Source organism: Charadrius vociferus, unplaced genomic scaffold (assembly GCF_000708025.1).
Source record: "Charadrius vociferus isolate BGI_N301 unplaced genomic scaffold, ASM70802v2 scaffold14, whole genome shotgun sequence".
Taxonomy (NCBI): Eukaryota; Metazoa; Chordata; class Aves; order Charadriiformes; family Charadriidae; genus Charadrius; species Charadrius vociferus.
The window spans coordinates 5,341,111-5,366,645 of NW_009648876.1; the positions used below are offsets into that span (position 1 = coordinate 5,341,111).

The window sequence follows — 25,535 nt, forward strand, 5'->3', positions numbered from 1 at the left end:
CCAGAAAAGTCGTGTGGCTATCTGCCTGTTATACGCATGCGCGAGTGAGAGCTTTCTCACAAACGTGTAGTTAAGTTGTAGCATAGAAATTACGTCGTGATGAGCAGAGCCCTCATGTGAGTTCACTACTGTGATAATAAAATTAGTTTTAATTATTTCAAAATATGTATTTAATCAAACAACGCACATTGATTTTTATAACTACTCAAAAGCCACCCAGCCTATTTTCTTCACATTCCAGCTTTTTTTTTTTTTGTCCCCCAAAATATTTGGCTCCTGTAATTAAACTGTTTGTCTACAGGAGAATATTTGACTGCTGCATTAACAGATGACTTCACTGTGTATATACATTTATTTCTGGTAAGGAAAAAATTCCATGTGGGAGGAACAAACACATCTAGAAGAATTTAGACAATAATGGGCTCCTTGACTGAATAATTATAGCGTGAAGGTGAGTTTTGACCTGTTCTGCCCTCCTCCTGTGCAGCTTTCCTAGTTATTAAGGTTTGATTTCTAGGCATCTTTGCCTTTGTTGCTTAGAGAATCAGAGGACTTTAATTGCTATAGATAAGGTGTTCATGCTTGTTCTTAATGCTAAAACGTGTCAATAAAGCTGGAGATGCCAGTTAGAATTGATTGGGGTTATCTTGCAATGACAGCTCAGCTCCTAGATCAGATGAGAGAAAGAGAGAGTAAAGCTTTAAAAATCTTACTGCTTTTCAATTAAAAATGTGAGTGAAATTAAAAATACTTTTAAATGTAGGCCACTTAAAGTGTTTTATTTTAATTAGTGATTATATACTTAATTTGAGGAAAATAAAAATTTTTACTTCCTTAGGAAAGTATTTGCATGTAACTATTTACCTGAGTCTTGAGTCTTCAAGTCTTTGAAAGCCTGCTGAAATATCAGAGAGCCTGATGAGAGAGGTGGAGCATGTTTATAGTAATTTGGCATGCTGTGAAAGCTGTGAGGCATCTTGTAGAGACAAAGTAATGTTTGGGATTCTGTTTTGGATTTTGGTAATTTATTTTTAAAATGATGCTCTTTGGGGGAAAAAAAAAAAAAAGAAAAGAAAATTTCAATATGATACATAATATGCAAGAAGGCCAAACAAGGTTGAATTACTGGTATCTGATTACTTAGAAATCTGACTAGGAGCTACTGTAGACTGTTGTGGAAAAAAGTGCCAGAAGGGTTCTGTAGCTGACAGAAAATTAGAAGATCTTCATGTGAAGGAAAACGGCTTTTAAACCAATAGAAGAGTGAGTGTTTAAAATAAGTCTGCATTTCTAGGATAGAGAGTGAGAAAACTGCAGTGGTACTTCTGTGGCTTAAATCCAATTTACAGCTAGGCACTTAAATAGTGTGCAGCTGAAAGAGTTAGAGAATTAGGGATTAAAAGATGGCTATTCAGTGTGTCAGTATGTCAAACGAGGAATCCAGAGCCTATCCTGATTTTAAGTTCCCTTTTGTCCTATGTGTTGCTACTTGCAGTTTGGGATTAGCTCTAAGTCTATAATGATATTAAAAGGGTAAATTGAGAGTCCTGGTAGTGGATTAAGAGCACCAGCTTTAAAAATAACTGGCACCTTCACTTAGCAAAGCTGGAATTTCTGTCTTTGGAATGGGCTGCAGCTGATGAATATTGGGAGCGCTGCTTATGTAGGGAATCCTTCACTGTATAGAACGATGACAGCTCATTAACCTGTGCCTCCATCCCTCTCAGGCTGAACACCAGGGAATTCTGGTGGTCTGCAGAGTTTACTTCAAAGTAAAATATCATCCGCTGACATCCAGTGGGGATATGTATGCCTTACCAAGAATGGAAAAAAGTCTCAGAAAAGATGAGCAAAAATGAAATTAATGCTGTCAAAGAGTCTCTGGATGTTTAGCAGTAACGTAGGCTATGTTGATTAACAGCTATTTATAGCAGCTTTTTGTGAGCTGTTTTTTTTTTTTCCTTCTTTCTGTTGGCATGAAGTCTTTTATCAGGCTTGTTCCCCAAGAAAGCATTGGGCAACTTGAAAGAAATCAATGAATAACACCAGATTCTCCACTGAACACAGAAGTATGCCTGAAGAGGTCCTCTGTGATAAATGAATGGAACTGGTTGCATTTGGTTGAAAAATCTATTACTGGAAAATGTAGTTGGCTTCATGGTTAGTATTACCTTAAAGACAAAAAAGGGAACCTACATAATGAAAGTGTATCGAGAGACTAAACAGCTCTTAAGTGTCTGCTAAAATAGTTAACAAGAGGAAAGATATGGATCATTTTGTCATTAGCATGGACCTATGTCATCTGTACAAGGACCGTGTGTAATAAAACTCAACTGCCTAAGAGAACAAACACCATAGCAATTGAGTAATTTTGAATCTGTGTAAGGAAAAGCAAAGGAGGCAAAATTTGTCGTAGGGAGAGAAGTTGCTAAGTTGGAGTAAGGTATTTGTACTGGAGTAAGAGATGCAGTGGTTATATAGATATACCTTATCCTGAATATTTGTCAGAAATCTTTAGAAGAGGTGTAATTGGGGAAATCGGTACCTCATTGAAAAGATTAATGGTAGTGAATTAAAAAGAATGATGTAATCAATGACGTAAAAGCAGAAGATGAAGAGGAGTTATAACTCTTTACTACAGTCCTTTATCCTGTAACTTTTTTTTTTTTTTATCCTTTATCCTGTAACTTTTTTTTTTGTGTGGTTTTGAGCTTACCAATGATCAGATGAGTCCATGAGAGCTGGCACCAGCACTGCAAAAAGACCAAATCCTAGCAGTAGTTAGCCTATGCTGGAGAGCATTTAGCTAGAGAGCAGAGAAACTTTTAAAAGCATTGATAGGAAGGTAAATGTGAACATCTGTGAGCATTTAAGTATACTTTTTTGCTGAATAGACCAAGAGAATGCATTTGTGTTTTCATGTGCTGACAATGTATTGATTTCTGATTTCGTTTTCTCTCTGCCTGATGATACTCATAAGGATCTTACTCTGTATGAAGAGGTTGGTAATTCTGCAAGTGTTAGCTTAGTATATTTTTTTGAAGTAGCTTGCCATATGTCCAGTGATGTGGAAGAATATGATAAATTCCTATGGGAATGGTTACATTCTCAGTTACATCTTGAGAGTTTAAGCTGTTCAGAACTTACAGTAAGGCAACAAAAAAATACAGGTCTCTAGAAAGTATTTTCCAAATGTAGTAAACTTGAAGACTGATTCAAACTTTCTTCTGCAGCTGGGCAGGTGGAAGGAAAAGGACAAATGTTAACTTGAGAACACCTGTTTTGATCTTGGTTATTGCTATGCCAGCTGGAGAGACTGAGTGTGGTTTGTTTAATAGCACAGGATAGAAATATTTTTATAAGGAGAAAATGCAGCCCTAAGAAGATGGTGGAGTGTATTACCTGAATCTTTTTCCTGCAGAGTCCTGAGGGTGGCTGTAGCAGTGGTGTGTGCTGTGCTCTGAAAAAACACTTAGAAGCAGGGGGACTTTGACATGCTTGGATGTGCTTTGAGTGCTGCATTTCTGCCTGCGTAACCTTAGTATTACTAGGGTTCAGCATTGGTATGAGATGTATATGCATATGAAAATAATGTCAGAGGACATTAGAGGTATCGTAGAGCTTTTTTTTTTTTCTTAGTCTTTTTAAGTTGCCTTCTTCATCCAGCTTGTGATCCCCTGTAAGCTGCCACTTCTGCCCAGATATTCTTTTTTGCCTTGTCTGATGTTATGCATGCTTTTTAGGATTTGTCTTAATACAGCAGTACTTTGAAAGATGTGCTGATTTTTATGAGGTGTAGGTTACATGGGTGAAACCACAATTTATTAAAATTTAATTTAATTTTTTTTAAATTAACTGCTGCATCTGGATTAAACTTCATTCAGCATGAGAAGTATCTGGTGTTGGTAACTCTGATTAAGTTTCGTGTGGTAGCATCCAGGTGTGTGCAAATTATTTAATCTCTTGGGGATTTACAACATTGTAAATGCTGGAAGAGATGATCTGGACTGTGCTGTGCCTGTCTTAAAAGATCCCTCGGTAGCTGCCATAATGCTTTTCCAAGATAAATTAAACCTTGAGTAGAGGGTTACTAATAGTATTCTAGGGATGCTTACTGCAAATGCAGGGGTAGTTGGGAGAAACAAAACCCCAAAACCTTAGTTTATTGAGCTAATACTCTCTGTATAAGCTGCTACCTTTAAGCAGTATGAAGTAATTTTTTTCTTCACCAAGCAATTCAACATGTTCGGTAAAAACCTACCTTAGGCTATTGTTAGTTAGGTTCTGCTAGTGATTTACAGATTTTCCAAAAGACCTTTCTTTTATAATCCTGTAGAATGCATCATGCTTATAGGAACGCTTGTGCTTTCATTAACATGAGTTGTAGAAACTGGAGAATCTGTTAATTATTTTTCTGTTTGAAGACAAAGATTTGTTGAACCATATCCATGAACAAAAGCAGCCAGTGTATCTCGGAAACAGGCATCTTTCTTACTTTTGTATAAGTGTGTAAATTTTTTTGCAAAACTGTCAGGTCTATTGTATGCTTGAAACATGCTATGTAGCTTGAAACAAAGATCAGCTTTGTAATTTGGGGTAGTAGCTGAATTTTCAAAGTCCTAGGTAATTGAGGGATATTTTTTTCCAGTGTACATGTATTTTTTTGTTCATTTAAGGAAAACTGATACACTCGCAGATATATTCACGCTGACTCCTAGGAATAAGTGGCCTGTGGTGGTAAAGGTCTGAGTATGCCCAGGAGGTCATGAAGGCAGTCTAATTAATTTAGATCATCCTAAATCTTCAGTCCCTTTAGTCTGTAAACAAAACTGTAGTGAGTTGTAAGATCATTGTAGTTAGCCAGTCAGTGGATAGTCACGATCCTTTTTGGGGGAAAAACCCTCAAAGTTGAAGGAAAGGATGTCAGTCAGGTTTAAAACTATGCAGATTTTTCTGCAAATATTTACTTTAATTTGAGAAGGAATTAGGTGGCACAGCCCTTAGATGATGTTTTGATCGGTTCGATTAGCTGCTGACACAGATAAAGGGACTGAGTCATGAATCTTTCTAATCTGTTAAAATATGCATTTTGTACAAGAACAAAGAAGCTCTAATACTGTTGTTGATGTCTTTGAAATCTAGCATAAAAATGGGTCTTTTCAATTTTTTTGAAATTGCAGCTTTCATACAGTAGGCAAGGAGTAGAATAATTTGTCAGAGTAACTCCTGAACTTTCTTGTAACAGCTTTCACAAGATGTTATAAAGAAACAAATATTTAAAACATAGTAGATCAAGTATGGTAATGCATTTTTTACATCTTGGTTGTAAAATTTAAGATGCATTTGGCTTATATTAGATAATTTTGACACTTTAAATTGTTCAGCTGCTAAGGATGTCTTCAAGCTTCAATATCAACAGCTTAAAAAAAGAAGAAAAAAGAAAAAAAAAAAAGCAACCCCCCCCTGAAAAACAAACCCTCAAACTCAAATTATTACATAGGTTGTAGTAAAAGGGTCAGTCTTGCTTCTGAGGTGTCTGGGCTTATATGAGTTAGTTTCTTTATCTTAATTGAAATTCAGATTTATTTAGGAGTAGTGGCCTGAATACCTAGGTCTTTAATTGATGTGGTTTAACCCCATCTGACAACTAAGAACCACACAGCTGCTCGCTCACTCCCCTCCCACCCCTGGTGGGATGGGGGAGAGAATTGGAAGAGTAAAAGTGAGAAAATCTGTGGGTTGAGATAAAGACAGTTTAATAAGTAAAACAGAAGCCTCATACACAAGGAGAGCAAAACAAGGAATTAATTCCCTTCTTCCCATGCGCGGGCAGGTGTTCAGCCATCTCCAGGAAAGCAGGGCTCCATCACGCGTAAGGGTTACTTGGGAAGACAAAACACCATCAATCTGAACGTCCTCCCTTCCTTCTTCTTCCCCCAACTTTATATACTGAGCGTGATGTCCCATGGTATGGAATATCCCTTTGGACAGTTGGGGTCAGCTGTCCTGGCTGTGTGTCCTCCCAACTTCTTGTCCCCTCCCCTGGCCTGCTCACTCCTCCCGTGAGAAGCAGAAGAGGCCCCGGCTGTGCAAGCACCGCCCAGCAATAACTAAAACATCCTTGTGTTATTAACACTATTTCCAGCACAAGCCCAAAAGGTAGCCACATTCTGTCCCCCCCCAGCACCGCCCAGCAATAACTTCTTCTATGAAGAAAATTAACTCTACCCTGGCCCTCTATCCAGCATGTTAATCCAGGTGCATTTCCATTTAAAAAAAAAAAGCCCCAAACAAATAGCAAACAAGCCAACTGATTGTGTTGCCACAGAATATACTTCCTGTTTAGCCATCCTGTTCAAGGGTAGAGATGCTGTACACTTGCATTCAAAGGCTCATTATACTCTTCTTCTAACCAGAAACTTGATATTTCTCACTCAGACTTTATTTTTCTCTCCATCTTCCCCATCAAAGCTGTGATAACAACATGGCTTAATATATGATACCAAATCACGAAAGCTTCATCCAAAAAACGAAGCACACATTTTGAAACACTAACAGTGAAAGTCTGATTTGGCATTGTTGGGAAAGCTCCCATTTCTGCCTTAACCTTTCAAACAAGCCTTTAAACATACTTGCTTGCAGTTTTGCAAAATGTTGAATAGTTAGCTGTTTATATTAGAGAAACTCGACATTCAGCACTTTAAAGGGCTTGCTCTTTACTACTTAATTTGCAGAACTTGGTAATTGGTAGTGTGTCTTGCCATCTGTAGGAAAAATAGTTAAATTTCCACAAAATATGTATGTATATTTATAAAAAAGCATATAGAAATGAATCTCGTAAGTCTAGACTCCATAGTTGAAATAATTTTTATTTAAAGTTTACTGCCTAATGTACCATATGTAGTTGAATGCACCCATATTTTTATCATTCTTTTGTGTAAATGCATTTGATTAAAATGTTATGCCTGCTTCAGAGACTTGCATTTTGGTTATTTTCAAGATGTCTGCAAAAGCTTACTCTGGCCACTTAAATGGAAGATAAAAATATGTTTTTTATGTTTTTCACATTCACTAGTATAATTCAAATTGTATTAATTCAAATATGTTTACAAACATCGCGTGGGTTTTTTTACACTAAAATTTGATTAAAATGTTAATATTAAATAAACATTATTTCTGCATAAATGTACATGGAGTAGAGAGAACATTGCTTATAATGTTTCTTAATATAAAGTCTGTGGTCTACCTTGTAAGTAAGAAAATGTGGAAGTGGGGATTCTGTGTATGGAGAATCTGGATTTTGTGAAGATGTCTGGCTCAACTTGTAGAGACATTGTTATATTTCATGCTCCAATTGTAATTTAGAGAGAAAGAAAACAGTGATAACTTATGTCTAAAATCAAGATCATATTTTTATTTCTATGGGCAGTTTTGAAATTTTGCTCAACCAGTAATTTGTAAAGGAAGACAGACATTTTGACAAATACTTTTTTTTTTTTGTTCCTTACACAGACAAAAGAAGTTGGTTTACTTGATGCAGACATATACGGACCTTCAATTCCAAAGATGATGAACTTAAAAGGAAACCCAGAATTAACACCAAGTAAGTGGAAGTGGTTTTTCTTGCTGTCTTCTTTGTACAGGGTTGAGCACGGGCCACTCATTGGTGCTTCCTTGGTGTGGCACAGAAGGGATGCACACAGAAGATGAAGACAGTGTATTTTTTTTATTTTGTATTTTTAGTAATGACGTTGCTTTCAAAGCTAGCTTGAACAACTAGGAGCATAGTCAGGGTCGTCTTTTTTTGTTTGTTTTATGTAGTCCACAGGCTTTGGGAGTTTCATGGATTAATACTAGAAACGCTGGAAAGGGTAGCTGGGAAAGGAAGGTTATTGTCAGTAGTTTTAAACTTGCTCCCGCAAACAGGATCCCGCTATAGAAGTCCTCCAAATTAAAAAACAAAGAACACTAGACTAGGGGAAAAAAAAAAAAGACTAATCTAGGAAATAAGAGAAGGATTGTTACAGCAGCTTGTATAAAATGTTGTTGAAATTATTGTGTTTGATCTCTTTCTTCAGCCAAACAGACTAGGCCACTTGATTAATTTTTATTTGAAGTTGTGTGTTTAGGAACGCAGTGGTGGTGACTTCACTACCAGAAGGTAAAGATAGTAGCCAAAAACCCCTCATTTTCCTTCTGCTAGGAAGGATTCTGGTCTGGGGAAAAGTAAATTCAGGTAGGAGAGTCTGGAGAGAAATAAGGAAGACCTGAAGTAGAAAGGTTGCATCAAGTCTGTTTACCATGCAGAAATTTACCTTCCATCCAGACCAACTGAGGGTGAAACTGAATGTAATGTTCATGTGATGCTTGAGTGTGCTTTTTTAGGGTGCTAGGGACACTGAGGTGATAGGATTTGTTTCATGCTTTGTTTTGCCCATCCTGTGATAAAATGCATGTAATTATGACAATTAAAAACAGGTAACCACAGACAAAACCAGTCCCACACTACAACACCTGGCCTACACATTGAAAAGTACTAGGATCCTATTGAAGAAAGTAAAAACTGGCAATACTTGTTGAGAGGGAGGGATCAAGGACATGTACCAGTTCAAACAGGACATGAAAGGGCTTCAGTAAAATAATCAACTGTAAATGCCCATTAATGTTTGTTGGCAGTAATTGCTAGGTAAAAGGGAAGTTAAATATTCCTTCTACTTTTGTGCCATGATCTTTGTTTATTTATTCTGCTATTGTTGTAAAATATCCATTTGTTAACTGATCTTAATTTGTGCACGTGTATGGTTGTTGCAGTCTCACTTGGTATAAAGCATGCAGAATGAAACAGTGCCAGTATCTTTAAAGGGTGGTTATTGAGCTTGCAACGTTAGGCTCTGAAAAAATAATAAGTGGCAAACTTAGGATTTCTTATATAATTAAAATTCTGTCTCCTATGCTTATACCCTGTACACTGGATAAAGAAAAAGTAATGTATTTCCATATACAGATGCACTGCATGTGCTTATAAAGGCAACTGTCAAATTGAGTACTTTCTACATTTAAGTATCTGGCCTACAACTACAGGCTTTATTTACATTAATTTCTAGAGAGAAGGAGAGTGCTTGGTTTTACTTGCCATCGAGAGGGACCTGGACAGGCTTGAGAGGTGAGCCTGTGCAAACCTCATGAAGTTCAACAGGGCCAAGTGCAGGGTCCTGCACATCGGCCAGCGCAATCCCAAGCACAGATACGGGCTGGACAAGGAATGGATTGAGAGCAGCCCTGAGGAGAAGGACTTGGGGGTGTTAGTTGATGTGAAAAATCAACATGAGCCGGCAACGTGCACTCAGAGCCCAGAAGGCCAGCCATATCCTGGGCTGCATCAAGAGGGAGGTGATTCTGCCCCTCTGCTCCATTCTTGTGAGACTACACCTGGAATATTGCATCCGGCTGTGGAGCCCTCAAAATAAGGACATGGACCTGTTGGAGCTGGTCCAGATGAGGGCCACGAGGATGATCAGAGGGCTTGAGGACCTCTCCTATGAGAAGCTGAGAGTTGGTGTTGTTCATCCTGGAGAAGAGTAGGCTTCAGGGAGGCCTTATAGCAATTTTCCAGTGTCTGAAGGGGGCCTCAAGAAAGCTGGAGAGGGACTTTTTACAAGGGTGTGTAGTCATAGGATGAGGGGTAATGGCTTCAAACTGGAAGAGGGTTGATTAGAATAGATACTAGGAAGAAATTCTTTACTCTGAGGGTGGTGAGGCACTGGAACAGGTCGCCCAGAGAAGCTGTGGATGCCCCATCTCTGGAGGTGTTCAAGGCCAGGCTGGATGGGGCTTTGAGCAACCTGGTCTAGTGGGAGGTAGTGCTGCCCATGGCAGGGAGGTCAAACTAGATGATCTTCGAGGTTCCTTCCAACTATAACCATTCTATGATTTGTTGGGTTTGTGGGGTTTTTTTTTGAAGTCAAAGGCTAATTCTGTTGTGTAATAAATAAGTGAATAACTGAATCCTCTCATGTATCATCAGCACAGTTTGACGTCCTGATACAAATTAAAATATTCTGGCATTCTCTTGTACTTTGGAACCCATTGAAAGTATATGTCATACAGGCTGTGCTTTCCCATGACAGATTTTTTTTTTCTATGAATTTTTGCATTTGAAATGCATTACTCAATATGAACAGAAAAGGGACTACGTTGTGGTGGTGTTCATCTCTCTGCTCTTTTCCTTTTTATGTGACACGGACTTTTTCCTTTCCAATGGTGATCAGGTAAAAATTTGATTCTCCGTGTTTCTTTTTTCTCACTGCCTGAAAAATTGATTAGGTAACTGTGAACTTATTATACGTTTTGCTCTGTATTTTGTCAATCTGTATCAAATGTAAATCCATATCATGAGCCACAAATAAGAAGCAAATTGCCCAGATGGTCATGAAAATGAACTTGCTAGTGTCATGGTTAGGCCAAGCAACAGATGCTCCCCCCAGCCTCTCCTCAAAGAGAGAGGCAGAGGAGGGAGACTTATGAGTTTAGAAGGAACTAAACTACTTTAATGAAATATTAATAATAAAATAAAAAGAGAATAATGAAATATACAAAACTGTATGAAGCTCCCAGGATGACAACCACGTCACCGGCTGGCCCTTTGGAAGTCCCAGACTGGACTTAGTGATGGACGGGAACTGGACTCCTGATCTGGATTCGGGATCGGGATCAAAGGCAGACAAACAGTCTCCTGCTCAGACGTCGGCCATTAAAGAAAGAGAGCTGACCCTTTGATCCCTCAGCTTTTATACTGAGCATGAGGCCGATGGGATGGAATACCCCGTTGGTCAGTTTTGGGTCACCTGTCCTGTCCGCTCCTCCCTGCAGGTGGGACCCCTCTACGCTTTTCCACTTCCAACCCGCCAACGGGGCAAATAACCAAGTGAGCCGCCCTTGGCTGTTATGGCAGGAAGCATGAGCAGGAGCCTCTCTGCATACCATGCCTGGGCATCAGCTATAAACACAGGTCTCATCACTCTGAGAGCGAACAGTGTCTGCACAATATGCTGTTAATTTCAGTAGTTGGGAGAGGCCCAGCTAAGAAGCAAAGTTACTGAACGAAATTGGGCCTGTTTTACCTCAAACCAGGGCAGCTAGGAATGCCAGAACTTAGGAGTGTATGCAGTCAGATATTAGGGCAGCTCAATTTTGTTTGTATATAAATTTCAGTGACTGTAGATATCTTTGGTATACAGCTGAGAATGCACTATAAACTTTTGTCTTAACACGCTTTGAATGTTGTTAAAAATACGGAATTCGACGTAATAGAAAAAAATTGGAGGATTTCCCTGAACTGAAATTGCTGCTGTGAACTTATAAGCACTAATATTTTGATCGCTGAAATGTATTCTTTTTACTTTTGTGTGGAATGTACAAGCAAATATCATCAGGACTTAAGAACATACCTTATTTTTTAACTGACAGAAAAAGAATTTGCATATTTCAAAAGCTTGGCACATTACACCAGTCTACTGAGAAACTCATGTAGTAATTCAGTATGAATGATAACAGGATAGAATTTGTATTTCAGGAGTTCTGTTCACTTCTCTGTGCGCTTTTAATTCTTGAGTTGATGAAACTGTAGAATAACAACAATGAAAGTGTTGGCAAAGTAGCTGACATTAAGATGATTTCATAATGAAAACAGGAATTTGTAGGACATAGGAAGCTGTAATTGTGAACTTCAAGGATTCCTTTAATGAGTGACAGATAGGATAAGCTTCCAAGGAAGTGATCCATCATAGGTGTATATATATATGGTATGTATATATAGGTGTATATGTACGTGTATGGATATAAAAATATGTATTATCCTTGGGTTTTGGTATAATGAGGTTTAGTGTTATTTTCTACATTTTCAAGAATAAAACATAAACTCTGAACAAATACTGTTTTGTACAGTAATTGAGCAAGCCCAGGCAGTTCTATGTTCAAGATCTGCATGAACAATGTATACCTAACTATAAGTCAATTAAAAATATTTTAATAGCATAGCAATCAAAAATTATGTTTAAAGTCTATTGCTGACTTCAGCGTGAGGCCTGGGTTTGAAAATTAATCTGTAGAGTAATCCTAGGAGGTTCTGAGCACTCTCTCAGACTTTGATTTCTATTTCTTTTCTCACATGTAGCAGTTGAAAAGGGATTAGGGATGCCTGGCACCATACAGAATAAATCCGTGCAGCAATTATTACTTCTGAATAGAAATTATTATAGTTGTGCTATAATTTAAGTTTTCAAAATGAATTAGGAGTTCTTAGTGAGTAGAGAGTCTGTATAAATGGAAGATGCTCCATTAATTCAATTTTGCAAACTGTAGTACATTGGAAAGTCTGCTAACATTTAAGAGGATGTCATTCAAAATACTGTAACTAAATGGTCAGGGAAATATTGGTTAATAAGTTCACAACTGAACTTAATTATCTAATGGAGGATTATCTAACTATGGAATAAATATTAACATCAGCTACAATATATACATGGGGCAAAGCTTTTAACACAAGTAATAAAAGCATTACTTCTATTCTTTCCCCAAATAATTTCCTTAAAAGCCATTTTCTGGCTTAGTGAACTGCCTAATTTCTTTTTTTTTTTTCCCCTTTTTTTAAAAAAATCTACTATTTAAACTAGTTGCCAGAGAGTAAAAGCTATTATGTTGCCAGAAAGATGCTGCCATTTTGCCAGGTAAATATTACATTTCTTCACTTACTTTAAATGATTATGAAGATTTTGGTGGGCTTTTTTTCTTTATGACAGTTCAGTGCTCTTTTAATATTTCAAAGCTTTGTTGCCATTTTATGATATCCTCAGTGTCTGGTTTATTTCTTAATAAAATAGTATATTCAAAAGATCGGTAGTGGGCATCTGTTTTCAAAATTTGGAATAAAAAGTAATTTCTCAGAGAAAGCTAGCAGTAGTTGTGTCCAGCCCCATTGAGGCTAATAATATTGCAGGAGCTATAGAAATAAAATTACCAATAATATTCTAAAGTCAGAAATGGACACTTGCATTTTTTCACTGGGACCCGTTTGCACGTCTGCTTCTCTGTAGACTGTGATAGGAAAATCTTGTAACAGAAAGTGATAATTTAAAATAGAATCTGTTTTGACTTTTTAAAGATGTCTGCTGGAAATAGCTGTATCAAGGGACTATGGTGCATCCATTTGAGGGTTATAAATAGAAAATTTCGAGTGGACTGGTTAAATAGAGGAAATGTTACATGGGTAGGGCAGTTATTGAGGTAACCGTGAAGAAGTTTCTTGATCTTCCTTAAGGGTTTAGTTTTAAAGATACAGCTTGTACTCTCAGACTTGTCTTTATCATGCTTTACCAGTGGAACTGCGTCACAATTAATGTAAATAAAAACTAAGTTTGAATCTTTCAAAAAAATCATACTTGCTACTGCCATTACCTCTTGATTTGTGAACAAGTGACTTTTGGATTGTGTATAGTCTAACGATATGCTTTACCGATTCTATTTTGAAAGAAATCTGAACTGAAGCCCTGTGTTTTACTTTCCGTGATATCTTATCCCAGGTTGTCTGGTTGACCGAAGTAGTGGAGTCCCATGTGTCTTACATGTGAGAAAATAATAATTCAGAATGTTGTAATTAGTTGTGGCTTATATTTTTCAGGCTCTTTCATATGTGATGAGGTAGCTGAAAATGAGAAGAATACTCAAGTGTTAAATATTTTATTCCGGACCTTGACTATTGCCCTCAAGCCTGTAACAATTAACCTCAAAAAGGATTAATTCAGCTATTGTTGAGTTCACTTGTGGAAAAAAATTGATAACCTTTACTTGGAAGGGAAAGGAGGTGGAGGATACCCAACTCTGCAAGGAATTATTTATAGGCATGCAGTTGTTAGCTGCTGTTTAAAAAATAAAAAACCTCTAGACAGTTAATTTATTAAAATTTTATTCTTCATTACACAGAAATTCATACTTACAAAAAATATGGCAAAAAAGTATAAGATAAGAAATGTGGTGTAGTAATTAGTCTCTTACTGAGAACATTCTTTTTTTGATAAATGGCAAGTCAAATTTTACTAAAAGCTATTGCAATACAAATTACTGAAGCACCGTAACCTGAAAAAATACATTTCAAGTACTTGAAAGTGGAAGTGTATTACTCCTCATGTTGTTAATCCTGCAGTGTAGTACTTACGAATGTTTTGATATGGATTATCGCTAGCAAATATTCATTACATTATAAAGTTTACTCTCAGAGGTACAAATGGTTTGTCTGGTTCAACTTTTATACAAGTTGGAATTAAATTGCAAAATGGTTTTATTATAGTAACATGATAGATACACTTTTCATTGCACATACATAAACAAAAGAAATATTTCATTTTTTGTTTGTACACTGAACATGTTTACCTTTTTGCTTATTTCAGAGGAATAAATATTTCCATCCCTCTTCTCTGCTAGAAGTAAAATTAAAGAAATGTAACTAATTCTGAATTTTCTCAATATTTTTACCTTGCAGTTTCACTTTCATGCTTTTTTCTCTGTGAGTTTTTTTGCTGTATTTTCTCTGTTTCCTTCTCCTTCTCTCCAGTAAAATGAAATGGCTTTTCAGAATAAAGAAATGAAGCGGAAAACATCAAAAATAGAAAAAAAATATTTTAATCCTTTCCATATAGTGACCAGAGGCTAGAAGTGACAATAAGAGTTTAAAAGCTAGCATCTCTTTCCTTTGCTTTAGTTGATGATCATAATCTTGTAAAGTACATAGAACTTCATTTTACAAGTGGTGGAATTAGAATAAAATCACAGCATGATGTGTAAGGGGATTTGTGTGAAACGCAAAAGGGAATATTTAGTATACACAGAAACATTTTTTTTTTTTTTTTTAAATGGAGAATCAACAGGTTTACTGTAGTTTTCGTCTATGTCATCAGTGTCCAGGTGCTTTTTCACCTACACTTCTTTGTTTGGGTCTCCATTACAATACTTAACCTAAAAAGGCTGGATGGACTCAAATGTATTGAAGTCCCTATTTAACTGGAATGTTAGATCTTGAATGGGAGGTAATGTGTAGGGAGGGAATGTCTGCCCCTTCTCCATGTTCTGCTTTATTGTTGTCTGTCACACCGTTAGTTAGGTGACTGAATGGGGCAGTCCCCCTCTCACAGAAGAGTCAGTGCTTCAGATAACATGAGCCTTCCCAGAGGTTTTGTGTGTCAGGACAGAAGCCTTCAACTGAATGTTTTATTAGTCTTATTTCATTCCTCGTGGGTATAATGAACTAAAAAAACCCACCCAAATTAGTCTAATAAAGCTCTTTGATCCACTATAAATAAACTTTTTTGGCACCGTGGGGATCCTGAGGGCTTTTCAAAATGTGGGTTATTTTAGTGATTGGAAGGGAGGTGTTTGTGATGGAAGGTAGTGGCAAGATACTTAAAACTAGTCCTGTGTTTTTATTCCAAACCTAACAAGTCAGCAATGCTTTAAAATGTAACAAAGATATGACTAAATCACTGTGCTGTTTACTTGTGCCAGACTTACTTTTGAAGTACAGTATTCCAGCAAGCAATTAGTTCTTTTGCTTTTAGGTAGAACTGATGATGTCATATCTGCAAAACAGTTCCATTAATGAAAAAGCTTTTACAGTGCTTTGTTTCCTCTGCAGTCTATCAGGAGGAATAAAAGTGGAAAACCTACTCAGGTAATGGGATTGGTAGACTGACTAAATACGAGAAGCAAATCTTTTGGAAAAAGCTGTGTTTCTTTATGCATTTGTTTCTTAAAGTGTGAGCATTGAATAATGCTCCTTGAGTCTCATTGCTAGTTTGCTTTGGTTTTAGTATTTGTGGTATCTTCATGGTTAGATAACAGTGTTAGCGCAGGGTGTAATGGGAAATGCAGCCTTCCTCGTGTGGACCTCTTCAAGCTTAAAATACAAGTTGCCGTACTTCTGGGGTGATCCTGCAGAGAAACTTATAACACAGTGTGAAATCAAGCTGGAAGTCTCAATTAGTCTGTCACTTGCTGTAGAATATTCTGGGCTTCTGGCATAAGCAGTTAAAACAATGATTTAAAATTGTGACTCTTGACTAACCTTCTTTTGGTGACAGCATCCATTCCCCTCTGACATAGGTTGGTCCCTCTGTCTTTTATTGAGGAATGCCCCGGGTCCCTGTTCCTATTTGTCCCCCTCCCCTCTGCCGCATTTCTTTTCCTTTTACTGCACTGGGGGTGGAATTCACTTGCGTTTGCTTAGGAAACTAGTACTGCTTTAAGCAGGCTGGAGTATGGTGCTTGGAATCTAGCTGCCCCTTCAGAAGGCATGGCTTTCCTCTGTGTCCTCTGTCAAATCTCCTAGCCCGATCTCTCCCTAGTACCAATCTCAGCTCTCTAAGGCATGTAGAGTGGCAGGAAACATCTATATTTACACAAGTAAAGCCCAACCTTTTTGTCACTGTTCCTGTCCTGTGTCTCTTTCCTCCCTCCCTTCTTCCCCCTCTTCCTTTCCTCCCTCCCTTTTTTCCCCTCCCTGCTTTTTCCTCCCTTCCTCCTTCCTTCTTGTTGCCCCCTTTCCTTCCTTCCTTCCTTCTTGTTGCCCCCTTTCCTTCCTTCCTTCCTTCTTGTTGCCCCCTTTCCTTCCTTCCTTCCTTCTTGTTGCCCCCTTTCCTTCCTTCCTTCCTTCTTGTTGCCCCCTTTCCTTCCTTCCCTTCCTTCTTGTTGCCCCCTTTCCTTCCTTCCCTTCCTTCTTGTTGCCCCCTTCCCTCCCTTCCCTCCCTTCCCTCCCTTCCCTCTTGTTGTTCTTGTTGCCCCCTTCCCTCCCTTCCCTCCCTTCCCTCCCTTCCCTCTTGTTGCCCCCTTCCCCTTTTCCCTTCCTGTTGTTGGAAACCCTCTACAGTCTGAAGCCTTTGTGTCCTTCACTGGAACCCGGATCGTCCCATCACAAAATGTTGATCTTGTGAGGTGACTTTCAAAATAAGCAGCAAATAAGTTCCTTATACTTCCACATAGTGACAGCCATATGAAAATTACTGCTAACTGTGATTAACAGAAGGTGCTGTGTATGTTGGAGTTCTAACATAGATTGTGATAGAGTATTCTGTAGTTACTGCGGCATGAAATTGTACACAATTAAAAAACAGATGATGCAAAAATTTTTGAGATTTTTACAAGTGGCCGTGCTGACAGTCGGTTTCAGCTTGTCTCTATATATGGCACATTAATTGAGTTTGTCTCAGATAATCTTGTTTAATGTACTGGAATCAACAGGCTATTCTGCAGTGTGTCTCTGTGTTTTGTTGGGCCATACGTCTTCTGTGTGTCAGGCAGTGAGATGTCGCTGAGATGTGAGGAGGTGGAAAATAGCAATTTGTCATGAAAACCTCAGCTAATGATGAGCTGTGCAAACAGCAGCAGAACCTTTAGCTTTTGTATAAACTATGAAGAATTATCAACTTGCTCAAATTTTGATAAATGTATGCAGAGGAGTTACAGTATAGATTTTATTTAACACTATAAAAGATGAAGGAATACTTAAACTTATGAGCTATTCAGAAATACACTTTTAAAGCTGCTGGTTTAATGCTTAAATGTGAGATGCTAAAATGTTTTTCAGAGTTGTAGTATTGTAGACAATATGCAGTGTAATTTCCTACAGCTTACTGTTTGTGCCTCAGTTTGCTTTTTTAAAATTTTAATTCTTTCAGATATATTTGGGAGTTTCAAGGGTAAATATGGAACTTCAACAATGCACCTAAACTGTTTAGATCTCCTAGATGTTTATCAGCCCTGCATAGCATGCTTTCCAACATTGGAGATTCTGTGAGTGGAGCCATGGCTCTGTTGGAGCATCAGACCTTGGGGGAACACAGCATAAGTCTCTAAATCCACAGGATTCTTCAATAACCTAGACCAAGTTTCACAGTCCAGGTCTTGATTCCCTTATCTGTAATATGAGATAGTAATTCCCCACTGCAGAGCATGTTGTTAGGTAAAAATGTTCATTTTGGGTGCATGGGTGTTACAGAAACAAGGCACGTGTAAAAATTAAGACTCAGGAAGCAGATGTGTTCAGAGCATAGCCCGGAGCTTGCAGTGGTGTCTGTGCTGGCAAACACTTCTGCAGTAGTAGTGTCTTTGGAAACATTTGGAAATCTGCATGCAAAGGTCAGTAGCTTGGTTTTAACTGGAAAATTGTGTAATTGTTCTACTTTTTGATAGATTTAGCTATTGATATCTTAGAACAACTTGAAACACCACCTTCCTGTTCAATGACCAAAATCCAGTTGGGACAGACCGTTGACTTCCACTGTTAAGATTTTTTGAAGACAATCATTAAGTAAAATAATTAGTTATCATTCTAGGAAGTTTCTGATCTTCCATTATAGCGGCAAGTTCCAAAAAGAGCTGAGTACAATACGTAATCTTTAATAGGGAGGAAGATCTGAGCTTCCAGTGTTTTCATCTCATGTGTCTATATTTTTTTTTTCCTTTGAAAGGGTAAAAAAAAACAACCCACCCCTTAATTCAGACACTTGAACACTCTCAGCAACTCCTCTGCATTAGTGCTTGCTCAGTCACTGAGCTCAAAATAGATTTGCTAGGGTGTTGCATGATCCACTATACTCATATTTAATAATTATAAGCTACCTTTGCTTTTCTTAAACAGCATGATGCCTCCTAAGAAGGTGTAGTATAATATCACAGTCTTCTGGAATAATGATCTTTTCTTACCTGGTGACATAAGACTGAATGTAAGCCTTGGCTTGCTCTAATGTATCACTCATCAGACCTCTCCTGAAAATTAAGCGAAGAATTGAAATGCCTGCTTGTGGTTTAACCCACAGCCGGCAACTAAGCACCACATACCCGCTCACTAACTCCCCCCCAGCGGTATGGGGAGAGAATCAGAAGGGTAAAAGTGCAAAAACTCATGGGTTGAGACAAAGACAGTTTAATAGGAAAAGCAAAAGCCACACATACAAGCAAATCAAAATAAGGAATTAAATCCCTACTTCCCATGGGCAGGCAGGTGTTCAGGCATCTCCAGGAAAGCAGGGCTCTGTCACACTTGACAGTTACTTGGGAAGACAAACACTAGAACTCCAAACATCCCGCCCTTCCTTCTTCTTTCCACAGCTTTTATTGCCGAGCATGACACCATGTGGTATGGGATATCCCTTTGGGCAGTTGGGGTTAGCTGTCCCGGCTGTGTCCCCTCCCAACTTCTTGTGCACCCCCCAGCCTGCACGCTGGTGGGGCAGCGAGAGAGGCAGAAAAGGTCTTGATGCTGTGCAAGCACTGCTCAGCAGTGACTACAATATCTGTGTGTTATCATCCCTGCTTTCAGCACAAATCCAAAACACAGCACCATGCAAGCTACTATGAAGAAAGGTAACTGTCTCAGCCAAGGCTGTACCTATAGCTCTGGATGTACTTTCCTGCGGCCACCACTGAATGGCTGTGTCGGGCTCTGTAGAGAAAAAGAATGGAGTAACTCAGTTACCTTCTCAGGATAGCCTGCAACGCTGCTTTTTTTCTGGGGAAAAAGTTAAAAAAAAATATTACAGAATGCAGAAGATCCATCCTAATGACTCCGACATCATTCTTCCCCACATGAGTAACAACCCAGACTTCAGACCACTCCTAGAACTCTTTTAATCTGCAGTCTGCTGTAATGCTGCCATGAACTTGCTTGTATCTGCCTTTTCTCGTGCCCTACTTGTACCCTACCAGAGAACACATTTTATTGGCATTTCATTGGTACTCTGTTGATCTTATTGATCTCATTTTGTATGTTCAGAGAAATCACAGCACCCTTTTATTTTATGACTGAAAAGTCATAAACAAGGATATTTTATTGATCTCTTAGCATAGGTGTCATAGTATTGCTTTGTGTTGCGATTTTAAGAAATCTGTTTTGTTGCATGTTGGATTTTTGGAGCTGTACGATAGGTGTCTAATAACAGAGAAGGAAGTGTTTACTCTGAAAGCAGTGGGAATTAGAGATGTTACTGAGATCTCATTAAGCTAAATCTTCTTTACATGTTATGTTTTAGAAAATCTTCGTGAGACCCAGGACGAAGGAGGAGGAACGCCTGTTGCTTTTGATGAGACAAGGATGATTACCAGAACCCACTGAAGCACTTTAGATTTGAGATAGTCTTAAGAATGCTTTTTAGCAGTAGGCAAACAGTGGGGTGCTCTGCAATATTTTGTATTACTTTGAGAATATGCAGAACATTATAGCCAGAATATACAGCAGGTTGTGAATTGTTCATGTGCATTGTATAAATTTGATTAAATCTTGCTGCTCGGAGCAGTTTATAGTCCTTGTTGTTAACCAAAGAAAATAAGATCCAGTTTTCATAAAATTAAATTCTGCCGTTGAGAAATAAACAGTGCACGTGTTGTAACAACAGAGAGGCCCCTTTGGCTGCTCTGTGGGTCAGTGTTTGTGTACTCACAACTCTCCTGTTGTACCCACTGAGGTGAAGGAAAGGGAGATCTCTGAAGGTGTGTCTGTTCTGTGGCATTAGTATGTCTGCCTGGGCTCTGCACAGGAGAACCTGCCACTGCAGGTGGTGGATGTTGGGATGTTAGTCTCTGCATATTTGACTGCCATACTGTAGAGCACTTGGATTGAACTGAGAAGTGAAGTGACACGGTATTTTAGTGAACTTTCTCAGAATAAATGCATCTTTTCCATCCTTACCTTCCGGTTCCTGGTCCTCATGTGCTGGGTGGTCAAGGATCAGCCTCCCATTTTTTGTTTTCATTTTTTCTTAAAATTGTTCCTATTTCATGGTAAAAATGAAGCAGACCTCGAACCTGCAATGATATATATGCTGTTGCAGATACTTTTTTTTCCTGTTTCTTTTCTTTTTAAACCTTCTCATAGGTAAATATGTAGTCATTTTTCTCAAGACTTCTAACGGTATTATAACTTGTGGTGTTACCTATGTTGTTTACAAGGACACCAAAGCAGTGCTTTGAGATTGCTCTGGGCTGAAGTTCAAATGTCGTCAACCTCTTCATAACAGAACTGTCTTACAGCAGGGGGGAGAAGTAAGGCTGCGATTCCTAGAAATGCGGTTAGGCAGTAAAATGCCACCAAAATAGACCCGGACTAAATGCTGAAAAGAGCTGTGCATGTAGAGAAGAGCTGCATTACACGGATGCAGTGCGTCAGTCCAAGCCCCTCTTTTCCAATAGCAATTCCATACCCATTCCTGAATGCTGTAGTCATGCAACTGATTCGTTTAACTTCATATTTTGTTCTCTTTTGATTTGTAAACCAAAACACTGTGGATAGGAAAAACTACATCCAATTTATTTTCAGCCGTGTTTCTACAAAATTACATAGCTTGAATGCCCGCGTACTTGATTGCTTGAAAGCTTTCATCTGTAGAGTTTAACCGTTTAATTTGCATGCTCTGGGGTGTTATTTTGTATGAATTTGGAATTCAGCTTTGAATGCACTGCATTATATTCACATTGGTTTTATTTTACGATCTATATATATTTTACTTCGGGTGCATCAAAAGTTTCTGTCAAAATATGTATTATAATTTTTTTTTAATTGCTTAAAGTATTCTTTCTATTTTCTGCTGGTTCCCGCCTGTGCATAAAATTCCTTTTGTTTTTGCGTGTGTGTGTGCACCGTTTTGAACTGAGGTGTGGATTTAGATGGCAGAGACTATAAAGAAGAGTTCTTGGCTTTCGTGGGGTTTTGTTTTGGATACACATGTTTTTTGCTTACTTTCTGCTTGTTTGCCCCTTTGCTGGCAGAACAGTTACAATGTTTCTCCCTCCTTTTTTTCTTGACACTGGAAAGCATAGGAATATGGAGTATGACGAAGGCATTACCTCTGCAATGTTCAAAAAAGCATCTTTTGTTCCTCTAGAAGTTTTGGAAGTCCTGCAGACTTCTGCCAGTCTGAAGAAATCCAGGACTTCTTACCTGGAGCTGTTGACAGCACATAGTTTAGGGGTGGCTTTGTTGGGTACCTGTTCTCTGGGGTTCCAAAGCAGACTTAAAACAAGGAGAAGAATTCCCCAAAACATTGGTGTGTTAATGGGAACAATCCTGTAATTCATGAGATTAGTGAATAGTGTAGTTTAAAAAAAAAATAATTAAAATCCCATCATGTTGTAGAACTTTGATTTTGTTCTGATATAAATGAGTTGCCGTTTAGCGAGGTACTGCAGAAGTAGACGGCTGCCTAATAGGGGGTTTATGCCTTGCAGCTTGGGGATTTCATACAAATAGATGAAGTCTTGGTTTCAGCAGCACAAAGTGACATTATATTAAGGGCAAATACATTGTTATTCTGGCAAAAGATGAATCGTATCAGTAAAATGTAACAACCTAAGAAAAAGTGGGGCCAGGTTCTTAGATAGAATAGGTGAAGGTATGCATATATTGAAGGGATGAGGGGGAAAAAGAGACAAATCCTTTGAACAGAGAGGGAAAGCTGCTCTTAAAAGGAAAAAAATTGTGTAAGCTTATTTCTTAAAAAAAAAAAACCAACCCAAAAAACCAAAACCCCAAACCAACTCTGCCCCACAAAAAAGAAACCCTTGTTTGCTTTTGTTTTAGAAAATCTAATGAGGCCCCTTAAGAACTATGGAATCGCATGGTGAGCATATGTTTTCATTTAAATCAACCTTCTTTACAGATGTAGTTGTTATTGTGCTGGAAAGCTTAAGTTTTTGCTTTGTTGTTTCAGCATGTCTATGGGTTTCTTGATAGAAGAGACTGCTCCGGTTGTGTGGAGAGGGCTCATGGTAATGTCAGCTGTTGAGAAATTGTTGAGACAGGTAAGGAGTTAGGTACATATTTGTGTTTCAAACTAATTGGTTATTTTAAAATGCACTTAACTGATATATGAGTGCCTGTGACATTATTTCATATATTAGTGTTGAATATTTTTTGTATCTTGATCTTAAATTCTTAAAAATGTAATCTTCAGTTAAGAAGGAAACTTGACACTTTTTACGTTTACCTATCCCCTTCAAATAGAGCTGTTTTTCCATGCATTTGATGAGTGAATCACCCCAATTTGCATTCCTTGTCATTCCTTTTTGTTTCTTTATGGGATTGTTAAAAAAAAAAGGCATTTTGGAGTTGCCTAAGGATTTGAATGTATAGATATCTATGCATATCTACAGCGGTATTCCCTTATGTGCTTGTTAATTCAGCAGCACTAAGAGTTCTTGGATGGCATTTGACATATGACAGGTACATGAAAATCATTAGATACCATCTCTGTGTAATGCAGATAGATTGTTAGTTAATAAATTTCCTGGCATATGGAAGCAGGACGGCTTTTTTATTTCTTGACAGATTTTTTTTTTCCTGTTATTGTGAATAGATCTGTGAAGTGCTAATGAGACAAACAGCTGAAAAAATGCATTAAGGTTGCATGTTTAGACTTTGAAGTGACCCAGATTGTTCACAACTAACATTCACTCCAGGGTTTTAATGTACACAACTTGGAGATCACTAGGTTTCTGTGCGTCTTCTGTAAATGCCTCCAAATCTTGTGCTCCCTTAATGACTGAAAAGATATTTTTTTTCCAGCCTTTTTCCATTTTTTTCTGAATTTTTCTCTAGCACAGACTTTAGAATAATGGCAATCGTTGCCCTAGTCAGAAAAGCCATGTGTCTGCCAAAATTTCGGGAAGAACATCTTTGCCTAGATTTGGCTTTAAAAATAAGGGTTGCCCATGCCAATAGCTGCGGAAGGCTGTTCTGACCTCTTTGTGTGTTGCATTGTGTTGCCCAGGCTCACAAAGACTGGAGCCTAAACCCTTGAAGGTAGAGCTAAAGTTAGCACCTGCCGTATTGGCATGCTCTACCCTGGGAGACTGAGGACTGGCAGGCGCTTCAGTGCCCTGACTTCAGTCGGTGGTATCCCCAGATGGGAAACATGTGCCAGCATCCTCGTGGAGGGTGCGGATGATGCCTTGTAATGAGCTCGTTGCTCCCTAGCAACCGACGAAGCAGTTACATGCTGGCCGATAATACTGCAGGAATGAGAGGGTCCATTAATGCTTGGGGCGTCAGGGATTTCCTTGACAGTGGAACCTGAATTCTGAAAGAGGAAGACTTTACAGCTCAAGTTCTTTTTCTCACAAGTATTTTGTTGCTGCGTTGTATTGGGTCTGGCTGAGGTGGAGTTAATTTTTCCCCATGGCAGCCCTCATACTGCTGTGCTTTGTATCGGTATCTACAAAGGTGTTGATAACAGACCAGTGTTTTGGGTACTGCTGAACAGTGCTAGCATAGCAGCAATGCTGTCTCCCCAACATTCCCCCCTCACCAGTAGGCTAGGGGTAGGCGAGATTTTGGGAGGGGACACAGCTGGGACAGCTGACCCAGAGTGACATATGCGTATCATATGATGTCTGAAATAAAATCTAAGAGAAATGGGGGGGGATTTGTTATTACGATGTTTGTCTTCCGGAGCAACTGCTATGCATACTGAAGCCCTGCTTCCCGGGAAGTGGCTGGGCATCACCTGCTGATGGGAAGTAGAGAATAAATCTTTTGTAATCCTTTGCTTCCACGGACAGCCTTTGCTTTTGCTTTATTAAACTGCCTTTATCTTGACCCATGAGTATTTTTTTTCCATCATATTTTTCTCCCCCCTCCTGTCCTGCTGAGGAAGGGAATGATAGAGCGGCTTGGTGGGCACCTGGCATCCAGGCAAGGTCAATCCATCACATGCATGATGACCAGAGTGGTCTTAAATGTGTGATTGAAAAAGCTGTTTGCATCTCCTCCTTCGAAGAAAGAAGCTTACAGATGACAGGGAGAACCAGCAGGTTCTATCTGATGCACAGGTGGTTTTTAGAAAATAACTAATAAATTTTCCAGACTAACACATGCTATTTTGTTTTTAAAAACTGTAATCTCCCTTCTGATGTAGTTACTAGTCAGTCTCAAGAAGGGATTAACTGTAGAACCAATAGTGTTATAGTGCTGGACACCTAAACAAGAGAGGACAACAGCATGTGATGATGTTTTTAAATAGGCTGTCATTCTATTTTATAGTAGAAATAGCTTTGTGATCTGTTGAGGGCTTTGAAATTTTCCCTTGTTTTCTCTTTATCTGTTCTGGTTGGTCTTAGCTATTATCTTCTGTTTGACAGGAAAAAGTTGCTTGCAAGAGTGAAATACTTCTGCTTATATTCAACTTTGTAAGACCATGTTCTTAAGAAGTATCTGCTTTACCTCTATAGCTATATATAAACCATCTAAATTTGCTCCCTAATTGAGCTTTATAGTATAATATAAATGTAAGGAGCTTGTGTGCATTCAGACAAGCTGATAAAATACTAAGTTCTTAAAATAATTAAGTCAGCCAGATAGAAAACACAAAGGTTACCAGACTTTTGCATTAAAAACGCTGGTGGTATTTTATAATGGTGTTTATTGTTAGATGGTGGAGGTTTTTTTTTTGTTTCTGTTTTTTTTTTTTTTTTTTTAAGAAGGCAAGGACTATGCATTCACT

General features: G+C 38.4%; 1 protein-coding gene across 1 annotated transcript in view; it reads left to right on the forward strand.

Moving 5' to 3' along the window:
* The window catches only part of NUBPL (nucleotide binding protein-like), a 90,830-nt gene that overhangs the window by 11,178 nt on the left and 54,117 nt on the right, over window positions 1-25,535 (forward strand). Inside the window, exons 6-8 of the mRNA XM_009887005.1 lie at window positions 7,513-7,603; window positions 22,616-22,655; window positions 22,746-22,836. Of these exons, the coding sequence (XP_009885307.1) occupies window positions 7,513-7,603; window positions 22,616-22,655; window positions 22,746-22,836 (222 nt within the window). The remainder of the gene's footprint in view (window positions 1-7,512; window positions 7,604-22,615; window positions 22,656-22,745; window positions 22,837-25,535) is intronic.